At 41.9% G+C, this 26,870-nt stretch overlaps 2 protein-coding genes across 2 annotated transcripts; one reads left to right on the top strand and one right to left on the bottom strand.

Annotated features, from left to right (window-relative positions):
• The first annotated feature begins 827 nt into the window (after nucleotides 1-827).
• On the top strand, nucleotides 828-21,978 carry xgb (x globin). Its single transcript, XM_017703249.2, has 5 exons — nucleotides 828-1,171; nucleotides 12,491-12,598; nucleotides 20,124-20,244; nucleotides 21,164-21,244; nucleotides 21,446-21,978. Exons 1-5 carry the CDS (start codon nucleotides 1,011-1,013, stop codon nucleotides 21,566-21,568), a joined length of 594 nt encoding a protein of 197 aa, XP_017558738.1. The 5' UTR covers nucleotides 828-1,010; the 3' UTR covers nucleotides 21,569-21,978.
• srp14 (signal recognition particle 14) lies at nucleotides 21,717-26,075 on the bottom strand. Its single transcript, XM_017703250.2, has 5 exons — nucleotides 25,931-26,075; nucleotides 24,909-24,981; nucleotides 24,691-24,803; nucleotides 23,810-23,842; nucleotides 21,717-22,731 (listed from the first exon to the last, which is right to left on the bottom strand). Exons 1-5 carry the CDS (start codon nucleotides 25,952-25,954, stop codon nucleotides 22,642-22,644), a joined length of 333 nt encoding a protein of 110 aa, XP_017558739.1. The 5' UTR covers nucleotides 25,955-26,075; the 3' UTR covers nucleotides 21,717-22,641.
• Between the last annotated feature and the right edge of the window lie 795 nt (nucleotides 26,076-26,870).

Here is a 26,870-nt window from a genome sequence, read left to right as displayed (position 1 = left end):
TTCGTAGCTGCTTCCCTTCTACCATATTTGTATGGCTTTCCAGTGTGTATGAGGAGCGAAGGAGGAGTGCAGAAGGAAAAGTAGTTCCTATCCTATCCGCCTGTTCGCTGCCCTGGTTTTATTTATCCAGTTTTTCAGCTTTATGTTCTGATCGATTATCGAAGCTCCTGACCAGAAAACGTCAGAGTCGGACTCGGTTTCAGGAGGCAGTCGGTATCAGTTTCTGTAGAACAGGGCTTCGTTGTACGGGTTGTTGTTAACGGCGTTTGTAACTATTTTTTTTCGTATCGTGTCGTCGAAGAAAAGCCATTATTATTGCTCAAGGAAATGCTCTTTTACTGAACAGAGAAGAAACGCTCCCTGAACAGCAGAGAGAACAGCGGGAAGGTCCGCTCCAGACAAACATCTGCTAACGGTAAACTCTGACCAACCCACAGCACCACACAGTGCAACACGGACAACACAAACTCTCCTGAAAGTGGAAAATGACAACATTAACAGCAAAAACAACACCACAACGTCTCATTTTAGCGCGGGAGGCGCGCGCGGCGCAGCTGTGCATGCCACGCCCCTCAAGTCCTTTCTGACTCCACAGTATCCGACTGTATAAAAATCAGCACATTTTTTACGCTTAAATAGTCACACTATAGACTTTTATTAGCCTAGCATCCATAAAATATATTGAATTACAGCGCTAAATTATTATGTGTCCGATACGGGGGGCTAATATAGCGTATACTTCTTGTTTACTTTATGCAAAACAGGTAAACTCCTCCCCCTCCTCGTGCTCCAGGTTACACGCTCTGAAGTGTGAAGAGGGGGAGAGAGAGAGAGAGAGTGCGTGCGTGCGTGCGTGCGTGCGTGTGCGCGCTGTCCTGTCCTGTCATGGAGAGTAAGAGCTCCAGTCCAGTCCAGTCTAGTCTCAGTGACACGGTGCGAGTCGCCTCCTAACTGTCCAGCTCATCGTGTGCGCCGTGTAGCCGCTGTAGCCGCGCTGTCTGTCGCTCAGGATGGGCTGCGCTATATCAGGTCTGGGCTTGACTCCCAGGCAGGTGACAGAAAGCCGGGGAGAAGAGGAGCACCTCACCGAGGAGCAGATCGACATGATCAAGGTGTCGTGGAAAGTTATTCAGGAGGACATCGCTAAAGTTGGGATCATCATGTTTGTCAGGTGAGAAGATTTTGCGTGAACTTGTTACTGAAAGGACGTCAGAGCTTTGCTAACCTTTACACAAGAGACAGACAGCAGAATCAATCCTAATATGGTCCCTTACTGCCTTCTCTGGCGCTTGTGTTTCTTTCTAGCTCGAGAGTAAATAACAGTCTGCATTTTAATCTTGGGAGATAATTACTGAACTCCTCGGTGCTGCCTCTAATCTCTGTTCATGAGCGCATTAGAATGCATCAAAGCACTTCGTATTTAGAGGCAAAGAGAACATTTTCCCCTCATTTCGTTAAATCTATTTCTGTATCTGAGAACGTTTTTCTTGGTAAAGTTGATTCTTTGAAGGGCTTCGTCTTCACATGCAGCAGCAACAGATCCTTTGCGGGCCTAGTAAAAGTCCACAGGGCGCCTGAATATCTTTAATAATGTAATTTTATGTGCTTCACACATTCTCCTGATACTACTTTCCTCCTCTGATCTTCTCATTCCCCGCAGAAGAACATTACTTGTCTAAACCATGTTAAATCCTTTGTTTTGTGCATGGCCTGAAACACACTGCTCTGAGGGCTGCTCTTGACAAACAGCTGGGCTGTAGCCCTTTAACCTCATATTCCCTTTACCCCACGTTCCCTTTACCCCACGTTCCCTTTAGCTCACGTTCCCTTTACCTCACGTTCCCTTTACCCCACGTTCCCTTAACCCCACGTTCCCTTTAGCTCACGTTCTCTTTAGCTCACGTTCCCTTTAGCTCACGTTCCCTTTACCCCACGTTCCCTTTACCCCACGTTCCCTTTAGCTCATGTTCCCTTTACCTCACGTTCCCTTTACCTCACGTTCCCTTTACGCCACGTTCCCTTTACCCCACGTTCTCTTTACCTCACGTTCCCTTTAGCTCATGTTCCCTTTACCCCACGTTCCCTTTACCCCACGTTCCCTTTACCTCCCGTTCCCTTTACCTCATGTTCCCTTTACCCCACGTTCTCTTTACCCCACGTTCTCTTTACCCCACGTTCTCTTTACCCCACGTTCCCTTTAGCTCATGTTCCCTTTAGCTCATGTTCCCTTTAGCTCATGTTCCCTTTACCCCACGTTCCCTTTACCCCACGTTCCCTTTACCCCACGTTCCCTTTACCCCACGTTCTCTTTACCTCACGTTCTCTTTACCTCACGTTCCCTTTAGCTCACGTTCCCTTTAGCTCACGTTCCCTTTAGCTCATGTTCCCTTTAGCTCACGTTCCCTTTAGCTCACGTTCCCTTTAGCTCACGTTCCCTTTACCTCATGTTCCCTTTAGCTCATGTTCCCTTTACCCCACGTTCCCTTTACCTCATGTTCCCTTTACCTCACGTTCCCTTTACCTCACGTTCCCTTTAGCTCACGTTCCCTTTAGCTCACGTTCCCTTTAGCTCACGTTCCCTTTACCTCACATACTCTTTACTGCACATTCTGTTTACCTCACATTCTCTTTACCTCACGTTCTCTTTACCCCACGCTCTCTTTACCTCAAACTCTCTTTCTTGGTCTGTATGGTATCAGGCTGTTTGGCTGTCTGTGCAGACGATGTGTGCTGTACACATTACTTGTGGATATTCCATTATAATGTACGCTCTTTAAAAGGATGGTTCTACAAGGGTTCTTTTAATAAAGGGAATGTTTCTATTTAGAGCAATGGGTTCTAAATAGAATGATGTTAAATTTGCAACAACAGAAGAACCTTTTGAAATGATTTAATTTTATAACTTTGTACATTTTTAACAGAAATGATAATCATTTTATCAGCCAAAACTAAATGCTTCAATATTGATATTGCAAAAGAAAAAGTATCATGTAGCCTTGTGCTTGTAGTTGATAATAACGAATGTCACAATAATCATCATCCAAGCTTAGTGACATGAGATTAGTAGTATGATGGTAATTTTATGTTTTTAATGTAGGTAAATGTAACAAGGGTTATAAACTGTAAGATACAATATTGTGGTCAGAGACCCTTTCAAAGACTCTTTATTTATTTACTTAACAGTCAAAAGGCCATTAAGTAGAAACTACTCCTTTTTCAGTGTCAGGAATGTGTAACAAATATACAATTAACAGAAAATTACACAGAAGCTTGCAATTCAAGTAATCTTTGTATATTCTTGAAGTTGAGGTCTGGACTCTGGGGTGGTCAGTCCATTGGTCTGAGAACACCAACTTTATTTTTTGATTTGCAAATGTCAAATTTTTTTGTCTGTTTCCTTTTCTCAGTAACAGCTTCTTGACAGTAATGTTTATAGACTATTTAAGGAGCTCATTCTTGCTTACTGTCCCCTTTTACTCTTTTCCTTTATAGATAGAGGTTATAAGAGTGTGTAATCCGAATATGCAATATTGAATAAGGATTTCTTCTTATTCACATTGACCTCAGCTTGGGTTTCTTTAAGAGATTGAAACAGAGCCTTTGTTCAGCCACAACAAAATAACAAAAAAAACTAAAGAAATAAATACATTTCTACCTATTTCAATATATACCTATGTGGTTACTGTACAGTGGATTATGCTCAGCACTAGTAATTTCACTCTGCATCTCTTCATTATGGTCCTGTTTCTGTCCTGTCTCCTTTGCAACCAGTCTCACCATCCACAGCAGTGAGAAAGACACAGAATAATGTCAGCATTGCTTCATGTAGAGTGATAATGTAGTCAGACGCAGGGCTGTGAGTGTGCGTGTGTGTGTGTAAGCAGCAGGCAGACAGCTTTTAGCCCTATCAGTGTAAATATGTCCCTGGAGGAGATCCAGACAGCTGGAAAGACTGACCGTAGCATGTCGGCCTGGACACACTGGAACCCTTGCACTGCTGAGGGCACCCCATTACCACTACACTACAACAAGCCCTCCGCCATCAGCCTTATGCATATTCTGTAACCTGGAGGACAGTATTTTTAGTCCACTGTAAGTCCAGCTCACACAGAGGCATGGAGTGATTCACATTAGTCCCATGATATCTGACCTGTTTGGTCACTTATATAAAATTCACCCTTATTCACAGTTCTCTCAGTGTTTTAAATGCAGAATAATTCTGAAGTCTAAAACCCCACTGTTCAGTTTCTCTGATCCTTAAGGCTCCTTTACGTCTCATGCATGCTTTAATGCCACAATTTCAGAACAAATTAGGTTTCTATATTAAAGAGAGTGGCCTGAGGGCAGAATATCCTCTTTAAATTCATTGATAGAACTCCAAAGCCAATGACCAGACATCACAACAAGAACTACCTATCAAAGCTTCAAAAAGGATGCTTCAATTTGGGCTTATTTGTAAACAACAGATATAAACAATGGATCCTTCTTTCTGTTCTACTTCTTTGAGAGTGATTAGGTAGAATATACAATAAATTTGAGTTAAACAAATGTGTTTTTCCAAATCATTGGTTGTAGTATAACATGTGTCCTCTCTCCCCAGACTGTCATGTCAAACCTAATCGTCATTCCTGTCATCATAGCCAGGTGTTGAATGAGCAATTAAATTTCGTTCCCCTTGGACCGCACTGTTAGATTAAACACAAAACAATAGCAGATGAGCAGATGAGGTGACAACTGTGCAAAAGTGAATAAAAACAATAGATGGACGTTTTATTCCAGAATGCTATTAATTCAATTTCAACAATTTTGAACATAACAAGATTTTGAAAAGAATTTTGTTATATCCGTTTAAAATTAATGTAACATATAATCTTATTTCTATAATAAACATGGGTTTAATCATAATAGCATTGGCATTTCTTGTATACGTAAAGGCCATTCCAAACCTATATCATGGAAAAAATAATCTTGAACGCTTGATTGTCTATAACGGTACAGTTGTATGCAAAAAATTTGAACACCCTTGGCCCTTTTATTTGGACAGCTTGCTTAAGATATAATCACAGTTCAAGTCAGGGGGGCTGTGAGGACCATTCCAAAAGCTTCAGCTTGCGTTTCTTCTAGTAGTTTGTGGTGGTGATTTTGAAGTGTGTTTTGGATCATTGTCCTGTCATAGAAAGTAGCCTCTTTTCAGTTTTCTGACTTACTCATATTTGCTTCCAGAATTTGCTGATATTTAGTGGAATTAATTCTTCCATCTGCCTGTGCATTGTGATCTGTGCTGCTGGCTGCTACACAACAATCATGCTTGTGCAAACAGTGCTGCACACTAGAACAGCACATCACCACTCCTGTGTCAGTTAAACCTTCAAGCAGGTCATTTCTTTCTGTTATATGAGGGTTTTGCTTTGCCTGTCTGGTCAGCACCCAAGCAGTTCCGTCTGAGAGTTTCTAGGTTTTCCAGGTCTTGCCTTGACTTAAACAGTTCTCCTTAACTGCCATTTCTTAATACCATTGTGTACTGTAGAAATTGCAAGCTGGGAGCATTTTTATATATTTCTTACAGCACTGGAGGCATAGATTAGCTTAGAATCTCTCAGCCAGCTGCTCAGAGGAGCCCATGGTTGATAACGGTTAGCACAAAGTTTGAAGAGTCAGAGAATTTATTAAGCCCTGGAATTGGCATCAGATGACTATTCCCGATAACAATTCTCCACCTGCCTAATCTGCCCTGGGACAGTTAGAGCCCAACAAGTTAATTAAGTTCTGAGACTTCACAACCAGAATGGCATCCATGCTTTTGCACATGCTGCAATTATTATCTTTTTCTATTTTTTATGTTAATCAAATATAAACGAGTTGTGCTTTAAAATGTGCAGAAAAAACTACTCTTTAAAATAGTTTGCAGCAGAGGTTATGTTTACTTCTTTTCACTTCAAATATCAACAAAATATTCCAGTAATCCACTGGAGGGGAAATACACTATATTGTCAAAAGTATTCACTCGTCTGCCTTTACATGCATATAAACATGACATCCCATTCTTAATTCATAGGGTTTAATATGATGTCTGCCCATCCTTTGCAGCTATAACAGCTTCAACTGTTCTGGGAAGGCTTTCCACAAGGTTTAGGATTGTGTTTATGGCAATTTTTGACCATTCTTCCAAAAGCGCATCTGTGCTTTATGGACTTTGCTTTGGCCACTGGTGCGCAGTCATGTCAGAACAGGAAAGGGCCATCCCCAAGCTGTTCCCACAAAGTCGGGAGCAAGAAATTGTCCAAAATCTCTTGGTCTACTGAAGCATTAAGATTTCCTTTCACTGGAACTAAGGGGCTGATCCCAACTCCCAACTGAAAAGCAACACCACACCATAATTCCCTCCACCAAACTTTACATGTGGCACAATGCAGTCAGTAAAGTAACGTTCTCCTGGCATCTGCCAAACTCAGATTACCAGATGGAGAAGTGTGATTAGTCACTCCATAGAACACGAGTCTAGTGGTGACGATTTACAGCACTGCATTCAATGCATTGCATTGAGCTTGGTGATGTAAAGCTTGGATGCAGCTGCTCAGCCATGGACACCCATTCCATGAAGCTCTCTACGCACCGTTCTTCAGCTAATCTGAAGGCCACGTGAAGTTTGGAGGTCTGTAGCGATTGACTCTGCAGAAAGACCTACAGACCCCACTCTGTCATTTTATGTGGCCTACCACTTTGTGGCTGAGTTGCTGTCGTTCCCAATCACTTCCACTTTGTTATAATACCACTGACAGTTGACTGTGCAATATTTAGTAGTGAGAAAATTTCACGACTGGACTTGTTGCACTGGTGGCATCCTATCACGGTACCATGCTGGAATTCACTGAGCTCCTGAGAGCGACCCATTCTTTCACAAATGTTTGTAGAAGCAGTCTGCATGACTAGGTGCTTTGTTTTACACACCTATGGCAGTGGAAGTGATTGGATCACCTGAATTCAATGATTTGGGTGGGTGACTGAATATTTTTAGAAATATAGTGTAGTTGCTGTCAAAAGCTGATGCAAGATTCTTGGAGCATCAACATTTCTCATGTAGAACTTTATATGTTAAAAGTTGCTACAGTACAAACATTGATTTCACGGTACTACAGTTATATCTCAGCTGTTAGCCTAGCAACCTAGGATTAGGTGCATTTATTAGCTGAAATGGCCAATGAGAGGTCTGTATATTATTTTACATAACTATGAAACACAAGTGCTTTAACATGCAACATACATGACAGAGAAGTCTGAAGGAGTGGCTGTGCTTACCATGACAGCTGAACTTAAAAAAAAAAAAAAACAGATATTTCTTTGTTCTCCGTGTTTCCTCGACAAACCAACATTTGCATCATCCACTGAGCAGAAAATAATTTACTTCATGCTAGATATGACGACTGCCTCTTATATAACGTTAAACAAAAAGGTCAAAATTCATAAAAACTAAATGGCTATGAAGTGTCGTCATCGTCAAAACACCAGTTGAGGAAATCTCTTCTGAAAAGAATTTGCTCTCCCTCAATCTCCCTCCACCTTACTAAGACAATCTTCAGTGTTTTTGATTTGTCACCTTTATCATATGTTTACGCCCTGCGATGGACTGGCGACCTGTCCAGGGTGTATCCTGCCTTTCACCCGAAGACTGCTGGGATAGGCTCCAGCACCCTCCAGCAGTTGGCTGAGGCAGGTATTATGTCAAGCATTGATGTAAAATGGTCAGAATTTTTTTAAATTGTGATTAATATGTTAATTGCTTGTTTGTCTGTGACATTCATTTGGGGATTATGTAAAAATACATATAATATTGGAAAAATACTCTTTATTGAATAGGTTAAAATAATGTGAGAATACTGTTCTTTCTGCTCTGATGTAGTGTTGCTGCTTTGGAAATAGGAGGTTGTGCAAGGGTGAACTTGACCACTCGGGCGTTGTGGTGTGCTAGGACACCGCAAGAAAGAAAGAATCACTCGTCTGTGTGTGTGATTGGGTGTGAAATGTGGCAAAGTTCCTCTCTTTCCTGTGCATCATAGGGTGTGTATTAGTCCATCTGCGTGCAATCTTTGTTTTCCTGAGATTGTGGCAAGCTGCTCAGTGATGGAGTGCGTGATGGGTAGTTTGAAAAGATGCAAGACAGCAGGCTTCACACACAGTGGAGGGTAAAAAAAAGCATCTGCAGCTGTCTCCCAGCCCAGCTGTAACAATGGAAACTGACTATGGCCAACACTGGGAGAAAATGGGTTTCTGTCCCAACTATTGGCTGGAGGGTCTTTGGAATAATGTGAAAAATCAAAGCTAGAGTAATCACTCTCTCTGGTATACAATCTCTTGTCTGTATTGTAGCATGGAGACAATGGTAAAAAGAAATCAGTAGAGATGAGAGGAAAATCAATACAACCCACATGACAACACAAAATATTTTCGATGATGCACAGATGCCCAGAACTCCATTACTGATGACCGATAAGGGTGCCTCTCCACTGCACATTCTAAAACAAGAACGGACCCAACTAACAGAACTTAAGGTTGGAGTCCTAGTCTGTTTTCCACCTGCTTGAGAGATGATCAGAATGATCACGGTGACAACATACAAATGGACAGCTACATGCTAACAATGTTAGAGTTAGAGGCATGGCTAACTAACATCACCTTATTAACAAACGCTTTGCAAACTGCTAAGTCTTTAAACAATCCTTATATGAACATACCATTCTAGTTTATATTCTGGTGCACTTATTGGTCATGTAATAGCACTTGGTGTCTTCATCCTCACCTAGAAGGATGGATTTTCTCTGGGTCTCACCTGCAAGCAAGAAGAACTTCCAATTGGCTACTCAGCGCTTCCCTCTAAACGTGTCATTGCATCTGTCAGAAACTGATTTGTTGTGTTCTTTAACTCATATCACATGATTTGTCAAATGTTTTGTGCTTTTACTATTTAATCCTATATGTAGACATATTTAGCTCAGTCTTACTCATGAAAATATTGTCCACATTTTGTTTGTTGAGACGTAAATATATTATGAAATGACTGCAGAATAATTGTGATGGCCCTACTTGTGCTAAAATACCTGCGTCTCTTTATTGTTCTGCAGACCTGTTTTCTCTGATTTTTGAACAGTGGTATTCTGTTAAAACAGCAGCTTAACCGCCATGCTGCTCCCGATCCTGAGCAGTAAATTCCATTCATCACTGAACACAAAGTGAGTAGACAAGCGTCATACATCTGTTCAGAGGAAGGTAAATATATTGTGGCGGGTGTCACTCGGTCTGTGTTGCAGAAGGGACTAGATATATAAAGCTGCGTTACACATCATTTGAAAAATAGCAGATTTTTATGACAAAGTGTAAAGAGTGAGTTTTGTGGGTCAAACAGGGTGTCTGTTTAATGGAGATATGTGATTACAGGGTGCAAATGGAGAGATGTGTTAACACATTCATGCTTGGATGCTTTTTTTGTGAAAAGCTGATCCTGCTTTGATGAATCAACCTAGGCTGATACAAAATGCTGGCTCTGAATTATGAATATGCAAATTTTAACATATAACATCTGAATTACTTCTATAGGAACACAGTTTCGAATTATATGTGTACAGTTCAGCTATTAAATGATGTATGAAAACATGAGATGGACTCATCAACCAGCAACAATTTATGTATTTCGCACATTAGTGGCCATTACCCAGATTTTTAGCAAAGCAGATCTCCAGGAAGAGGTTTGGTGACCACAGCCAGAGAAAAACCATGCAACCTTTGCGTGGATGATTCTTTAAAGAACCATTTTTGTAAATGAGATGTGTGGGTATGAAGTTTGAAGAACCTCCAGTAACTCAGAAATTGTACAGTACATTTACATTATGTAAAGATTCTTTAAGCCTTTAAAGGCTCTCCAGACTTACAAATTCACATTGTGTTTCAAGAGTGTTGCTTGTGGATGTTTCATGAATGTGTTTTGAACAAATTTCCTCTTGTTTCACATAAGTGACAATAAGGTCAGAATAGGTTCAAGTGATTTATTGTGGTGCTGTAACCTACAGGCTCCTGAAGCAGACTGGATAACACCATAATTTTATTATGAGAGTCACCCCCGGGGCTCTGAGCTTCTCATATGATGATGCTCCGGCACAGAGATGAATAATACCTCTTACCTCTGGAAGAATCTGGACTGCATCACTGCAATTGAAGTGCACAGAAATCTTTCATTAACTCCATCCAGTTGATCCTAACCATGGCAATTAGAAGGCAGCTTGCAAGATGTCAGCTGGCCGCCTCTCTCTCTCCGAGGAAAGAATCTATTCCGGGTTTCATCTGACACTGCCCTGCTGTGGCTTACACACACCTGTCTGAAAGACCGAGAAAGGTCATTAAGGCTCCATTGGGAAGCGAGCGAGCAGAGACCTGCAGACAGATGAAGCAAGAGAGAGAAAGAGAAGATGAGCTGGGAAAGAAAACAAGAGGAAAGTGCAGAAACCTCCATGCTTCTTCCTTTGCTGTTCTCTGTAGTCTGCTTAATCCGCTACTTTAAATTTAGCTGGGGGCATAACCCAGCAGAACGGCCATGGTGGGATGGAGGGAGAGATTAAACAAGACTCCACTAATACAGTTTGCTTAATTTTCAAGACCACCTGACTTTGCCTAGAAACTGGGCATACTGCTAAAATCATGTGGTTGTTGTCTCCTTTATTTTATGCGGTTTTGTTGAGTATGGTCACTTAATCTGGTTATCTACCTGCAAAAAAGAAATGACCTGGTCCCTGTATCTTACATTATACACTAATATCCATTTCAGTAACTCAATTTGTGAAAAGATCCTTCTAACATCTGTTTTTAATCACCTAGAACACAGAAGTGCTAGCATTGCTAATGACACATAAACAAAAGGAAAGTTCTTAATGCAGGTTTGTTATGTGATTTTTCATAAATCTGCTGTACAGGTTTCAGAATTGTTTTCCATTAATTGCCATCACATCAGGTTTTCTCACAACTGATGAAAAGAAGGCAGTAACCCATATCGCTGTGCATTAGCATAGTCTATTTAGACATACACAGGATGCTTTAAAAATATGGTGCAGAAAATGCATTGAAAATACTGAATACAAGAACTTGAAAGACAGTTTTGTCTCTTTTGGCTTTGAAAGACTGCTGTACTTCTTTTTTTTACTTTTCTACTCTAGGCAATTCTGTAAGTTTATGGAAATTTTTATATGGAAATATTTTTACTGAGAGAAGACTGAGAGAAAATTCCTTTTTTGGTCCTTGTAGTCCACAGAAATCATGTAGACCTGTGTAATGAATGAGAGCTAGGAGGTGCCTTTGGGCATCACCCTTGCCATTGAAATCTGGATTTTAGTATTTCATATGAATTGATTATTTTTGTATTACAAACGTACCCTTCTACCCATATCAGTTCACTTCAATTCAGAAGTCAAGCAGCATTACCTTCTGGAAACTGTGGCTTGAGATCTGAATCATGCAAACCAAAGCTTTCTCTTAAACATTTTAAACCCAGGCTAAATACCTTTGTAGGTTCGGAAAACATCATTGCGTAAATACTCTTCTGTCTGTGTTTAGTGCGGGTCATAGGTCTATTACTGATGCATCGCTAGTTGTCAATGACATAGTGCTTTTGAGGAAAATCATCACAAATCTTTTAAACACACTTGAGGTGTTTGACCACTGCTTGCCCAGGGTCAGCTTTGGTCAATGTTTACACATTTAAAGTACTAAAATCAATTTGTGACATCTTTATAGAGACGTTTTTCATTTGACAACAGAGAAAATAGTCTGTGTAATTATTCTTTCATTATGATGGTTGGGTAGTGTGGATATTTATAGTCATGTTTCATAATTGGAACTAGAATTGTCCCATTCAAGCTGCCTGTCCACTATATTACTGAAGCACAATGTATTATGTACTCAAAACATTTCTTTAGAGATATACCCCTTAAACGTGCCAGTGGTTTGGTGGTTTGTTCATACCTGAGTCGTGTTGAAAAGCCCTGCTGCGACTTGTTAATTCGCTTTTTCCTTCTATGCTGAGTGTCTCTCTGTAGTCAAATGAAGAGGCACAATAAGGCTTTGGACCTTGGGGCCTATATCTCATTTAAAATCATTATTATTGAGGGACCTCTGTGTGTAAGATGCCATTATTGCTGATGTTGATGCTGCAGGGCTTCAATGTAAATGAGGCCTTGATCACAGTTGGGTCTTCAAGTGCAAATAAAAGTGATGAATACATAAATAAACAGAGCCTAATAATTAGTAGTAAGTGAATGCTTAGTAGTTGTATAGGCTGTAACATTAAGGTACTGTAGGAAGTAAAGAAGCTAAAATACATTCAAAGCACAGCTATACGGACGAATATCACATAAGTGTGGGGGTCACAGAGGTGCAGTGCAGCTTCATACATTATTTCTTATTTCTGTTCCTGGAAGCCAAACAAAAAAAATGTGTGTTGTCTTGGCAACAGGTTGTTCGAGACTCATCCAGAGTGCAAAGACGTCTTCTTCCTGTTCCGCGACGTGGAGGACCTGGAGAGGTTAAGGACCAGCAAGGAGCTGCGTGCCCACGGCTTGCGGTCAGTACAGCCCTCCTGAGAGAACTTCTCTGAGAGATCTGTGACCTCTCTTCCTCAGCTCCTTGTCCATCTGCCTAAGTGTATTCTTAGTACTCATGTCTGGTCCTGCAGCAATGCACACACATTGTTTCCCTGCTCCACTTCCCTTTCACAAAATATAGTATCTCACAAAATAAAAAAGAGATTTCTGCAAATATGTTTTACATCTTTTCATGGGACAACACTTAGTTGTAAAGAAGAGAAGTAAAACCTGGATATGACAAAGTAGTCAGTGTACAGCTTGTATAGCAGTATAGATTTACTGTCGTTTGAAAATAACTCTACAGCCATTAATGTCTAAATAGCTGGCAACACAAGTGAGTAAACCTCACAGTGAACATTGCTACTGGAATCCTTTTCCATGATGACATCACAGAGCTGGTGGATGTTAGACACCTGGTGCTCCTCCACCTTCCACTTGAGGAAGCCCCACAGGTGCTCAATTGGGTTTAGGTCTGGAGACATACTTGGCCAGTCCATCACCTTTACCTTCAGCAAGGCAGTTGTCGTCTTGGAGGTGTGTTTGGGGTCGCTGTTGGAAAACAGCCATGTGCTGGAAGGGGATCATGCTCTGCTTCAGAATGTTACAGTACATGTTGAAATTCATGTTTCCCTCAATGAACCACAGCTCTCCAGTACCAGCATCACTCATGCAGCCCCAGACCTTGATGCTACCACCACCATGCTTGACTCTAGGCAAGAGACAGTTATCTTTGTACTCCTCACCAGGTACCACCACACATGCTGGACACCATCTGAGCCAAACAAGTTTATCTTGGTCTTGTCAAACTACAGGACATGGTTCCAGTAATCCATGTTCTTGGACTGCTTGTCTTCAGTAAACTGTTTGCAGGCTTTCTTGTGCATCAGCTTCTGAAGAGGCTTCCTTCTGAATTGATGCATTGTGCGGCGCATGGTCTGAGCACTGACAGGCTGACCTCCCACTTTTCAACCTCTGCAGCAATGCTGGCAGCACTCATGCATCTATTTTTTGAAGCCAAACTCTCGATACGATGCTGAACATGTGGACATAAGTACCTATCAGCTTTGCACCTTTGGACACTGCAATTGTCCTTGTTCCTCTTTGCAAAATTGTTCAAAATTGCATGGGGATTGTGAGTGAAGTGTCTTTTTTTAAGTACAGCCAGAAATTCTCTGTTCAATTGAGATCTCTAACTGCAGGACACTAACACTGTTGTTATTGTTGTTGTTGTTGTTCAACCATTCCTGGGGAACTTGGACTGTAGGTTTTGGGGTAATTATCATGTTTAAAAACAAATATTCTCCTAAGGCTCAGGTTTCTTGCTGGCCTGCATTAAGTTTTCTTCAAGAATTTCCCTGTATATTGCAGCATTCATTCTACACAGGATTCTAGGACATGCTACAGAGAATCATCCCCACAGCATGATACTTCATCTGCTTTTTGGTGGAGCTGGTGCGTTTACGATGTGAAGTGTTTGGTTTGATAGCCAGAAAGGTCCATTTCTTTCTTCCAGCTGACTTCACAATCTTTCATGTGCCTTCTGGCAAACTGTAGCCGAGAGGTGAAGTGAGTTTTATTTAACAGTGGCTTTGTTTTCATCACTGTTAATGACTGTTTTAACTGTCCTCCGAAGGGACATTCAGTGAAGTTCTTGCTTTTCAGTGATGTGCTTTTCAATCACCATTTTCAGTCAGAGAGTTGCTTGCCGTGTTCTTTTCTGTTCGTGGTGTAGGTTACGCCATGATACTGACTCTCCAGAAATCAGACCACCCAGTTGCAGGTGTATTTATACTACAGTCACTTGGAACCCCTTGACTACAAGTACTTATGCAGTCAGGTACTTGTGTTTTGTAGTTGTAATTAATTTGAATCAATTTGCAGAAACCTGATTTCAGTTTAACGAGTTTTTCTGTTGCAGTATAAAAAATAAAAAATATATCCACTCTGATTCAATGTTCTGTGATAACAAAACTTGAAATTGAATAAGTGCACTTTGTACTTCTACAATTACTGTAGTCCATCTGTTTCCCTGCATACTTTGTTAGCCCCCTTTTTCCCTGTTCTTCAATGGTCTGGACCCCCACAGGACCACCACAGAGCAGGTTTTATTAGGGTAGTAGATCATTCTTAGCACTGCGGTGACACTGATGTGGTGGTGGCGTATTAGCGTGTGTTGTGCTGTTATGAGTGGATCAGACACAGCAGTGCTGCTGGAGTCTCACTGGCCACTCTATTAGACACTCATACCTTGTTGGTCCAGCTTATAGATATAAAATCAAAGATGAAAGCTCATCTGTTGCTGTACAGTTTGTGTTGGTCATCTTCTAGTCCTTCACCAGTGGTTATGCTGCCCCCAGGATGCTGTTGACTAGACATTTGAAGATGAACACTAGAAGAACAGGGTGAAGGAGGGCTAACAAAGTACACAGAAAGGCAGATGAACTACAATCTGTAACTGTAGAACTATTAAGTGCACTTGTGAAGCTGATAGAATGGACAATGATACAAGGAGTTGGCTTTAATGAAGAGGCCAGTCAGTGTATATTGTATAGATCTGTAACGTGCAAACTAAAACATGGCTGTCTGGCTAATCCCAGTACACCAAACCTTATAGCTTATAATGTCATAAAATGCTAATCGTATCCTTAAATGAAATGCAATTTCCCTGTATTTCGGAAATAACACGAACCCCATAATTGTATTGGAGATTACTGTCACAGAAATGACTTCTAATGGCCTACGTGTGCACGCTAGTGTGCTGAAATATTTCAGAGAGGCCCATAGGGGAAAGCAAATGGCTCTCAATAGTAGGTAGCAAGAGCCTGTCATTAGACTTTTATTCCAATGCTGTCAGTCTTGCACTCACTGTGGTGTGTGTCAGATTGAATGATCTGTGAGTGGCAAATAAGCAGCGAGCTTCCATTTCTCTGCAAGTACTTCACATGTGGAGAGAACAGCAGTTTACTCCAAAATGGAAGGATCAGCTCTTTATAACAAGTAAATTCTTTGAAAGCACTTTTTTTGATAAATGACAGTAACCCACTGGCATATAACTGAAAAATGGCTGCTAATGCAAATGAGAGCTTTTGTAATGAGGACACGGCTCTCAGCTCATGTAGCTCTCTGTACGGTGCATTTGCCACTTTTGTCGTGTCCAGCCTCTTTGTGCCTCTCCCTGTGAGAGACCCATAACAGCTCAGCTCAGGCTGCGTCTCTGCTGCTGCCAAATGCCCCCAGCTCTCAGTACTGTCTCTCTCCCTCCAAGTGGCTCTTCAGCCCTACTCAGAGACATGAGCGCATGCGCAAACACGGCTGAGAGTGAGTGCCGGCAATATCACCTCTGTTTACTGAGTGACAGAATTGAGGGCAGGTCAGGGTCAACTAATATACTGAAGTGCATATGAAATGAAATGACGAGGGAAACACTGATTCGCTCTGTGATTACACATACACACCCACACAAATCGTCAAGTGTAGGTTGCAAATATGTCTGCAATATACAGTCCTATGAAAAAGTTTGGGTGCCCTGGTCAAATTATGTTTTGGTGATTTTTCGAAGTCCTTTACAGAGAACTACACAAAATAATGCATAATTACTGTTTGTTTGCTGAATTGAACTGAATTGACCTGTGCAAAAGTTATGGCACAGTTTATACTGCATGTGATTAAACTCAATAAATAGAAATTACACACTACAAATGCCATATTTGTGTGTTCTCTATACAGGATGTGTTCACTTATTTTCTCTTACAAAACCAACATAATATGTAATTTATTGTTCATGCTTTGCATAAAATTTAAATATATGTTAATATTCTGTTTGGACATGACTGACTGTAGTCATAAACTGCAATACATTTTAATCAAAATACTTTAAACTTGCTTCCAAGACCACTACACTTTCGTGTTGAGAAATATAATGGTTTGAATGCATTTATTTTTAAAAGGATATTGATAGAAACAAACAGTTTACAAATTCCATTATTTTTTTAATTACACTGTCATTTGTGGAGGTTTTTTCCATAATTTTAGGTGCTATGAAACATGCAATGGACAAGTGGGGTACTATACCCCTTCTTGATATTTCAAGTCAGGAGGCTTTTATTGTCATTCCATCTATGTAAAAGTACATAGTGGAGTGAAATTGCGTTCCTCCAGGAACAACACGGTGCAAGAAGGAGCAAAAAGTACAAAGTGCAAACGTGCAGACATAGTGTGCAAACAAAAAATTCAACTAGAAACAATAAATACGATAAATTAAACAGACATTAGACACAGTAAACAGACAGGACAGTGCAGCACCAACACAGCACTCATTCTAGACATGAAGTAGTGGAATTAGGTGCAGAGATATTAAGATGCTGTGATCTGTGAGTCACGCAGTCAGATGACAGACATAAACACAGCAGTTACTGAGGTAGAAAAACCTGAGTAAAACTGTGTAAACACAGTGTAGCAGCAATGATCCAGATAGTGCAAGTACTGATCGCTTGAGGAGCAAAGCTATTGCAGAGACTGTCAATGGTGGCACGGATGCTCTTCTGCCAGATGGCAGCAGTGAAAGTCTGTGTGAGGGATGGATGCGGTCGTCCACAATGCTAGTGGCTTTCCGGATACAATCTGTGGTATAGATGTCCATGATGGAGGGGAGAGAGACCCCAATGATCTTCTCAGCTGTCCTCACTATACGCTGTAGAGTCTTGCGGTCTTGGTGGAACTTGCAGAACTTGGTGCTCCTGACGATTTCCACAGCAGAGCCAGTGATGTTCAGTGGGAGGTGGTCACCTTGCACTGTTCGGAAGTCAACAACCATCTCCTTAGTTTTATCTACATTCAGAGACAGGTTGTTGGCTTCGCAGCAGTCCGTTAGCCACTGCACCTCCTCTCTGTATGCTGACTCGTCGTTCTTGCTGATCAGACCCACCAGTCGTGTCATCAGCGAACTTGATGATGTGGTTTGAGCTGTGCTTTGCAGTACAGTCATGAGTCAGTAGAGTGAACAGCAGTGGACTGAGCACACAGCCCTGAGGGGCTCAGTGTGGTGGTGCTGGAGATGTTATTTCCTATCCTGACTAACTGAGGTCTCACAGATAGGAAATCCAGGATCCAGTTACAGAGGGAGGCATTCAGGCCCAGCAGGCTCAGTTTTCCAATGAGCTGCTGAGGGATGATTGTGTTGAATGCTGAACTGAAGACTATGAACAGCATTCTGACATAGGTGTCTTTATTGTCAAGGTGGGTGACAGCCAGGTGGAGTGTGGTGGAGATGGCATTATCTGTTGACCTGTTGGGTGCGATATGCAAATTGCAGTAGGTCCAGTGAAGGAGGAAGGTGGTCTTTAATGTGCCTCATGACAAGCCTCTCAAAGCACTTCATGATGATGGGAGTGAGTGCAATGGGACGGTAATCATTGAGGCAGGACACTGGAGACTTCTTCGGCACAGGAATGATGATGGTGGACTTGAAGCATGTCAGAACGACTGCAGTGCTCAGAGAGATGTTGAATATGTCCGTGAGAACATCAGCCAGCTGTTCGGCGCATTCTCTAAGCACTCTGCCTGGTATGCTGTTGGATCCTGGTGCATTTCGTGGGTTGTTCTCCGCACATCAGCAATGGGAGGGGGTGTACCTGTTCCTGTTCCTGTACCTGAATACCTGTTCACTGGGAGGGGGTGTGGTTTTCCTCACCGTTGTGCCGTTCTATGCCTCAAACCGAGCATAGAAGTTGTTAAGCATGTCTGGAACGGAGGCATCACTGTCACAAGCAGGTGGAGGTGACTTGTAGTTGGTGATGGCCTGGATGCCCTGCCACATACGCCATGTGTCAGCAGTGTTTTGAACATGGTCATGGATTTTCTTTGAGTAGGCATGCTTAGCCTCTTTGATGGTCTGGGAGAGCTTGGCTCCTGCCACCCTGAGGCTTGCTTTGTCCCTTAACTTGAAAGCCTTGTCGCAGGTTCTCAGCAGCATGCGCACCTCTGCAGTCATCCATGGTTTCTAGCTGGGGTTAGTTGTGATGGGTTTGGAGACAGTAACATCATCAACGCACTTGCTGATGTAGCCAGTCACTGATTCTGTGTACTCCTCCAGGTTGATGAGGTCACCGATAGTTGTTGCTACTCTGAACATCTCCCAGTCAGTGTGCTCAAAACAGTCCTGAAGGGCAGAGATCGCTCCTTGTGGCCAGGTTCTCACTTACTTCTGGTCTGGTTTGGCACGTCTGATGAGCGGTCTGTATGCTGGATTGAGCATCACAGAGATGTGGTCTGAGCAGCCATAGTGGGGGCGGGGCTCAGCCCTATACGCGCTGGGGATGTTTGTATAAACAAGATCCAGCACGTTAGCCCCAAGGGTTGCAAAGTCCACATACTGATGAAATTTGGGGAGTACTGACTTCAGATTAGCGTGGTTGAAATCACCGGCAACAATAAACAGTCTGGGTTTGTGTTCTGGAGGTCGCCGATTGCACTGTACAGTAGTTCAGTGCGGTGTTAGCATTAGCACTGGGAGCTATATACACCGCTATTATATACAGCGAACTCAGCTCTCTAGGTAAATAAAATGGCCTGGCTCTGACAATCGCAAACTCCACCAGCGGTGAGCAGTGACTCGAGACTAGTGCTGCATTTTTACACCATTCAGTGTTGATGTAAACACACAGGCCTCCACCTCGAGTCTTACCGCACAGCTCAGCATCTCTGTACACACGTAAGCACAACAGGCTGTCGAGCTGAATGGCTGAGTCCGGAGCGGAGCTCGTCTTCCACGTCTCCGTGAAAACGAAAACACGGCAGTCCCTGAACTCACGCTGGGTAGCCCGCTGAATCGGGAGGCAGTCCAGTTTATTCTCCATGGAACAAACGTATTTGACATGAACGGAGATCACAAACTGCTTTAGGTGAAGAAACCATTCAACAGCTGAGATTTTCACTGTTTATCTGCTGGTGCTCAAACTGTTTGAACTCATCTGTGCTTACTGGCATAGCAGAGAGAAAGAAACACACAGTATTTTTAATCGGCGTCTACCAATTTAACTATTAACTAATAAAATTATTGCGTCTTCGATTGGCCAAAATGTCTAGTGGCTGAATTTTTGGTGGAAATTTCTGTACATCCCTGTTAATTGCTCATTAAGAAATAATTAGTGTCTACCCTTGTCATTGTGTTTGAGCCAGTCAGTTGGGTCGTGAGGTAGGGCAGGTCTAAGTAGACCTGGGCCAGAAGCTTTCTCGTTATAAGTGTCATGAGCAGTTGCTTTTGACCCCCAAAGCACCCCAAAATACTAAATATGTACTTACATTTTTCATTTTAAAAAGTCAGACCTGTTTTTCTTACGTTTACATTAAATTACATTTCCTAATGTTTCTGATTGTAGTAATTCAGTGTGTGGTAGTTTTATTCTACAAAGTGAAAACAGCAACGATTCAGTGATTTGTGTGTGAAACGCGACTGTGTGAGCGGGACGACGGTTAGCGCAGTGTTTGTGTGTGTTCATTCTGCAGAGTGATGTCTTTCATCGAGAAGAGTGTAGCCAGACTGGACCAGTTAGAGCGTCTGGACATGCTGGCTGTGGAGCTAGGCAAAAGCCATTACCGCTACAACGCCCCTCCGAAGTATTATGGGGTAAGAGCGAAGAATTTCTTATCAAGAAGACTAGCAGTAGAAAAGTACATTACAAAAGCATAAAAACGGCTGCCATTATTTGTCGTTCTACAACAAACGGGTTTTGTCAGTAGGACGCTGACGTTAAGCCACTGGGTGCTGATTGGTTGGCATGGTGATCCGCTTGTTAGCAGAATCAAGTGGTTCAGGCTGCGTCCAAATCCGCATACTACCAAACTAAATAGTATGTCAAAAATGGTACACCGCCAGTAGACGTCCATTCATTAGTGTCGTGTGTGTAGTATAGTTTGCTTTTTGGACGCACCGTTAGTATTAGAAAGTTCAAGAAGAGCTCAAAAGTACAGTGGCAGTGTTGAAATGTTTTCTGCTGGTCCATAATGAGGAGAGCACCCGTTTGTATAGACGGTGAAGCATTTACACCCTGCAGATTTAAACAGTTCATGTTGGGCTCTGAGGCGCGCCCTCTAGCGTTTAACTAACCCAGAAGACTGCTTTAATAAGCGGGTAAGGTCGCCAAACTACGAGCACTCAGTGACCATAGTGCTAGTACTACTGCCCCAAAACCTGCTGTAAAAAAGCACGGATAATGCCAAGTTCCTGTGTGAATGACTAAATCGTATTAAACATTATCAGCTGTTTACCTCCATTTACTTCTATTCAGTGAGGACTCTATCTGGCGCCCTCTAGCGGTCGACACGTTTTTAGTACATCACGAATAAATAGCTAGAACTGGCTGCCAAGAGCTCATTAGTAATAAAGGCAGGACGCTGCAGTACCCGACCCAGCCAGCAGGTGGCCTATTTACAAAATGTTTGGAGGACCATTTGGGAAACACAATTAACATGTCCTCGTTGAATTGTTGTGCAGATTGAATAAGATTTAATAAAATGTCATTGTAAAGTACGCTTTTTATTCCCAGTATGTAGGAACAGAGTTCATTTGCGCAGTTAGACCGATTTTGAAAGAAAAATGGACTCCTGAACTAGAGAAGGCGTGGAAGGTAAGTACGTACAGGAGTTTCTACTTAGCATATAGATAAAAGAACCAAGTCATTCCCACTGCTAGCTTCATTTTAATCTCTCCCACACCTGGGCTTTTGTGAGCATGATCACATCATGTGATGTGACAACTCAGACCATGCCTACCAAGAGAAAGAGTTCCCCAAAAACCTCACCTAAATGCTTTTGTCTTGTATTGTCAGACGCTGTTCCAGTACATCACCCGGCTGATGAGGCAAGGCTACTTAGAGGAAGAGGGGACAAAACGCACCCACGCGCTGGTGCCCACTAAAGAGCGGCCAGACAAGAAGAACACAGCACTTTAGACCAAGACTCGGCTCTTTCTATTGACTCGTGTCCCAAGTTACACAGGATTGTGTTCTCCGTGACGTAGTTGTGTATATAGTGTATTTATTTCTTTGAATTCTTGGTTTTTACAGCACATTGTTTCTTGACACTTTTTTCTCATAAACAGTAAATTAAGGTTAAGTCACTGCCAAAGTGCCTGATAAAGGGCAAGAGCAACTTTATTACACAGAACCAATTATTTCAGACCAAAAAATAAAAAAACCTCAGTGAACTATTACACTGAGCAAAATTTTAATTTGTGACCAAAAAATAAACTAACCCATCATTCAGACTCTGCATCACTAGCTCATTGCACTGTTATAAATAGATGAATGATGTCAGATGCAATAACTATTTATTAGCATAAACATAAATTCCATTGCCTGGTTGTTTTTTTTTTTTGTTTTGTTGGGGGGGGGGGGGGGTTAAACTGAAGCATCACATTCAAGGCACAAGTAACAATGAAAAGTTTTTCTGTATTAATCTGGTAATAAAGAACATATGTCTTTCAAATATACAAATACACATATTCTTAGTCCAAAAAACAAAACTGTAAAAATGAAGAATGCAGAATGTAACACCTGTACATCAGAGGTGAAATTCTGCCATAAAGACCTAAACTTCTAAAAGTAAATTAAAATGTGGTTTGAAAAAAATTGGATAAAGCCATAACCAATGACAGATTCAGCCCTCATATCATATGGCACCATCTCACCAAGTTAAGCCCTGCTGTTCTGACCAAATAAACGGTTTCAAATGAGGGACACTGTACACAACCTTCTTGCACCATTCACAGAGATTACTGTTTCTCAGCTCAAAACGAGACGGACCTCCTTTCACTCTCTCAGCCTCTGTGGAGCGGCAAATATGAATGGCTTAATGAAATGCATGTTCATGAGAACATGCCACAACTGGAGCTGGGAGGAGAGAGAGGTGGTCTCAGTTGGCCAGCTGTTTGAGGGTGAAGGTTTGAGTCTAGTAGAGTGTGGCACAGGTGAAGGTTGCCCCGGGACAGGCTGAATCAACAGCTCCTCTCTCTCCTCATTGTCCATCACTGTGTAGCTTTAGTCTTCTTGCTTTTACTCTTTTTGTCTTTCTTCTTCAGGCCATCCATGTGCGCCCTCAACAAATTGGAATATGCCTGTTCGAATGAAACACAAAAACATTTAAGACTCCAATTCAACTTGTTAGAAGTGAGTCTGTTAAATTGTCTCTCCTATTTTAGTCCATCATGCACTTCACAGTTTAGTATAAACAATACTTCATGTGAAAAAACATGCTAGGTGAACTTTAGCCTTCAGCTGCAATACCTGACACTACTTTTACCTGAACATTATGTCCACATCTGTTTGTTTATCATGATGGTTTATAAGCGCATAGCCTCACTCTATATATACACACACATAACGTATTGTATAAGTATCAAGACATCCCTTCTATTTAGTGACTATCTACTTTAAGGTGCACCCATTTGCTGAAACAGGCTTCTAATTGCACACACAGCTTGTATTATTTACATAGAAAAGTACTGGGAAGAATGGCACACTCTCGGAGCAGCTGCAGATAAGCTTAAAGAGACCATGCCCAATGCCAGTGAGTCAGCCAAAGACATATAAAGTCCCCCAGCATTGGGCTGTAGAGCAGCAGTTTTTCCTCTGGAAAAACAGATCGCCGGCCAATATTTCTGGAATGAGCTGGAGCGACTTTGCAATTCAGAACTAATCATCCAACAACAGTACCTGATCTCTGAGGTCCATGCAGTGACACAAAAGTACATTTGTGGGGGAAAAAACATGCTCTTTTCACATCTAGAAAGAATTGCAAAGTAATTTCAAAGTCAGGGCAACGAGAAAAGAAAAGGTTTCATGTTGCTTAAGCTGGGTATATATGATAGTAGTGGCCATTCTTTGAGTGACTGGATCACAAGTTTGTGTTATTTTGATTTCCTAAGCTTACTAATGTCATCAAGCACAGACTGATCATAAATCACTGGGATCCTTTAAGTCTAACTTGTGAAGCCATGCCCAACCCAACCGGAGACAATATAATGCCCATAATTAGTCACAGACAAGCGTCACGAAACCTGACCCCTTTCAGTAAGTTGAAACATGAAATCAGAAGATAAATACCAATGTCCTCTAAAACAGTAATGTCCTCAGCAGAGTTCACACTCAAAATTATTAAAGACAACTAAACTTAAAGGGTAAAAACAGACTTACCATCTGGAATTTTATTACTTCTTTGGTGCTGACCTGAAAAGCCCAAATTCATGCATTAAATATGTACATTCTTTACATAAAAATATCCATTAATATCTGTATAGCCACTATCCAATAATGTCTGTAGTGACGACAACAACAACAACAACAACAACAACAACGTCTAACAGCATTACCTCTTTACTACATAAATAAAATTTTCATCTTTAACAGTTAATTTATGTGACTATTTCACACAGGATTTAAAGGGCAACTGAACAGATATTTTAAACATTTCAGGATAATAAAATGGTTCAGATGCAAACAAAGTTATTCAGAGACCTTTAATGAGAAACGCTCCATTTTAGAGAGACTTAGCAATTCCATCACAGTTGTGTTGATGAGAACAAGACGTCTGAGGAGTTTAATGCCTTTAAAACCTACAATGCAGCTTTTACATAGAATGGCTAGTTACACTGGCAGATGCCTGAGAAAATGTTTTATGTAGCTTTGAAATAAAGTTTGTCAAAATTTATTTTTTATACATGCATAGAAGGATATGTGAGGTGTTCAAAGAACAAGCAGTACCTAATTAAAGCTTGTTTCTTCAGCTTGTCCTTTTCTTACCAATATTACAAAAAAAAACCCTGAAAATGTGTGGGTACCCTGGATATCCAAGGAGAGTAAATAAGCTGTCCATATTTCAGCTGTAGACATCATGACCTCTGGTTCCTATTATCACCACTGTTAACAAAATCAGTTGGTGAGCCTCTCTACAATAAACCATTTCACAATCAAACCACTCTGACTGACGTAGTTTACATCTCAATGACTGAATTATGAAGAAACTTTGCAACATTGGTGAATCTCCTCTTTAAGCCTTGATCAAACAGAGCACTCACCACTGTGCTAATTTTTTTCTTGCCCTCTGATGCTCTAATGAGACATTTGTTATCAGCTGGTTCAAAAGTCTCTGGATGGCCTTTCCTCGGTGCCGGCTTTGTCCTGCCATCATCTACAAATACACGAAAAACACGAACACGTCAACATCACAAGTGCTGTTGGGTAGATCACTGATGACTAGGCTGGTGTACAAACTCCTAATCTACTGGCCACGTACATTTCTTTAAGGTGATGACCACACTCCCACTGGTCCTGCACTTCTGAAACAGACGAGTGAGCTCCGTCAGGAACTGCAAGGGAGCAAAATCAGAGTCATCAGAATCATCTGCACTTTGTTAAAATTATAGCTTGTTTTTATTACCAACGACAACACAACATTGCTGATACACGTTGGGTCACTTCGCCAGACCTAGATTAAGCCTAACTCCCCACTGAGAAAACTGTCCCAATGTTTATTCACCACTGGTAGCGCAACTAGCTCGGCTGCTAGCAGGTTAACAGATGGTGCTCATATCACAAGCTGTGGTCGGGTAACTAACAGCATAGATAACAGGAATTAAACAATGAAATGTGACTTGGTTTAGTTGCCAGAAGGAAAAAAACAATTACACTGTTCCATATAACCAAACACACGATAACACGAGGGGAAAAGGAGCTAATGTGCAACTTAAATCACATGAATGAATGAAAACGCGGCAGGCGATCATTCTGTAGTTAGACATATTTGGGCCATCAGATAATTGGCTATTAAACGGTAACTACCTCTGTGCGGTGTTAGCAACATAAACCAAATGTAACTATGTTAAAACACGGTCATTTTGTCCCGCAGGTTTCCTTAGGTTTCAGCAGCAGCTACTAGACACGGCGAATAAACCGGAGTGTTAGCTTAGCCAGCTAACGTTACTCATGAACTCTCGTGACATGCTGTTTAACCACGCTTCAGACAAAACGCTTCAAAGTGACACACGGTACACATAATGGACAGACGTGCTTCTGGTCTTAATACACAGTTTCTCAGCTACCTGTCTAACCTAGCAGTCACTGCAGCCGCTGGTCCAGCCCGATATGGTTACGGAGCACACTGCTAGCTAGGCTAGCTAGCTTAGCTTAGCCTCGCTTCGCGTGCAAACGGCACTGACTCAGACAGAAAAACCGGCTCCTCCATCTGTAGCTACATCCGACACATTAGAAGAAAACGACATCTAAGCGCCATCAGTGGCGTTACTGAGAAGACCTTACCGCGTCGTTTTCTAACAACACCATCGTTATCGCTGTAAATCCAGCAGCTGGTGAAAGCAGAGCGCTCCTGTAAGCACACGTCGGCTTCAGCCTGAACCGCTTCACTGGAAGCTCTTCGGCCGCTGGAGGCGCAGATAAACCAGCACTGCCACCTGCCGCCACCAGCGGAGAACCGCAGAAACGCCGCACAGGGCAGTTTGAAGAAGCTGAAGAGCCACTAGGCCTGAAACACAGAGCCCTCACATTGAACGAACACGCTGTCTGGTCATTTTGAGAACACAATCACAGGCTATTAAAGCCCGTTCCCGCCAGGTGGAGGAGAAACCGCATCTGTTTTTACCCGTGTTTTCTATTTCTCTACATATGACTTAACATATAAAAATGACATCATTTGACTTGCATTTAGCAAAAATTCCGCTTTTAAACCCAGTTTTAAAATGATCAGGGTTACATTTAAACCGTCGTTTTCATCTTGGATTACTGTTGGTGTAAATCTAGATTAAATTTGTTATATAATGTTGTACCATTATTTTAAACTCTGATTTTATTCATTAAGAGACCCTTATTAGTCCCACAACAGGGAAAGTTCACCTTTCGTGAAGTGAAACACCACATACACACTTGCCCGGAGCAGTGGGCAGCTACAGGACCTGGGGAGCAGTTGGGGGTTAGGTGTCTTGGTCAAAGAAACCTGACCCGGGGAGCAGTTGGGGGTTAGGTGTCTTGGTCAAAGAAACCTGACCCGGGGAGCAGTTGGGGGTTAGGTGTCTTGGTCAAAGAAACCTGACCCGGGGAGCAGTTGGGGGTTAGGTGTCTTGGTCAAAGAAACCTGACCCAGGGAGCAGTTGGGGGTTAAGTGTCTTGGTCAAAGAAACCTGACCCGGGGAGCAGTTGGGGGTTAAGTGTCTTGGTCAAAGAAACCTGACCCGGGGAGCAGTTG

The sequence above is a fragment of the Pygocentrus nattereri genome, chromosome 10 (genome assembly GCF_015220715.1).
Source record: "Pygocentrus nattereri isolate fPygNat1 chromosome 10, fPygNat1.pri, whole genome shotgun sequence".
Lineage (NCBI taxonomy): Eukaryota > Metazoa > Chordata > Actinopteri > Characiformes > Serrasalmidae > Pygocentrus > Pygocentrus nattereri.
Note: the sequence above shows the minus strand (reverse complement) of the source record. Positions and strands in the feature narration are given on the sequence as shown.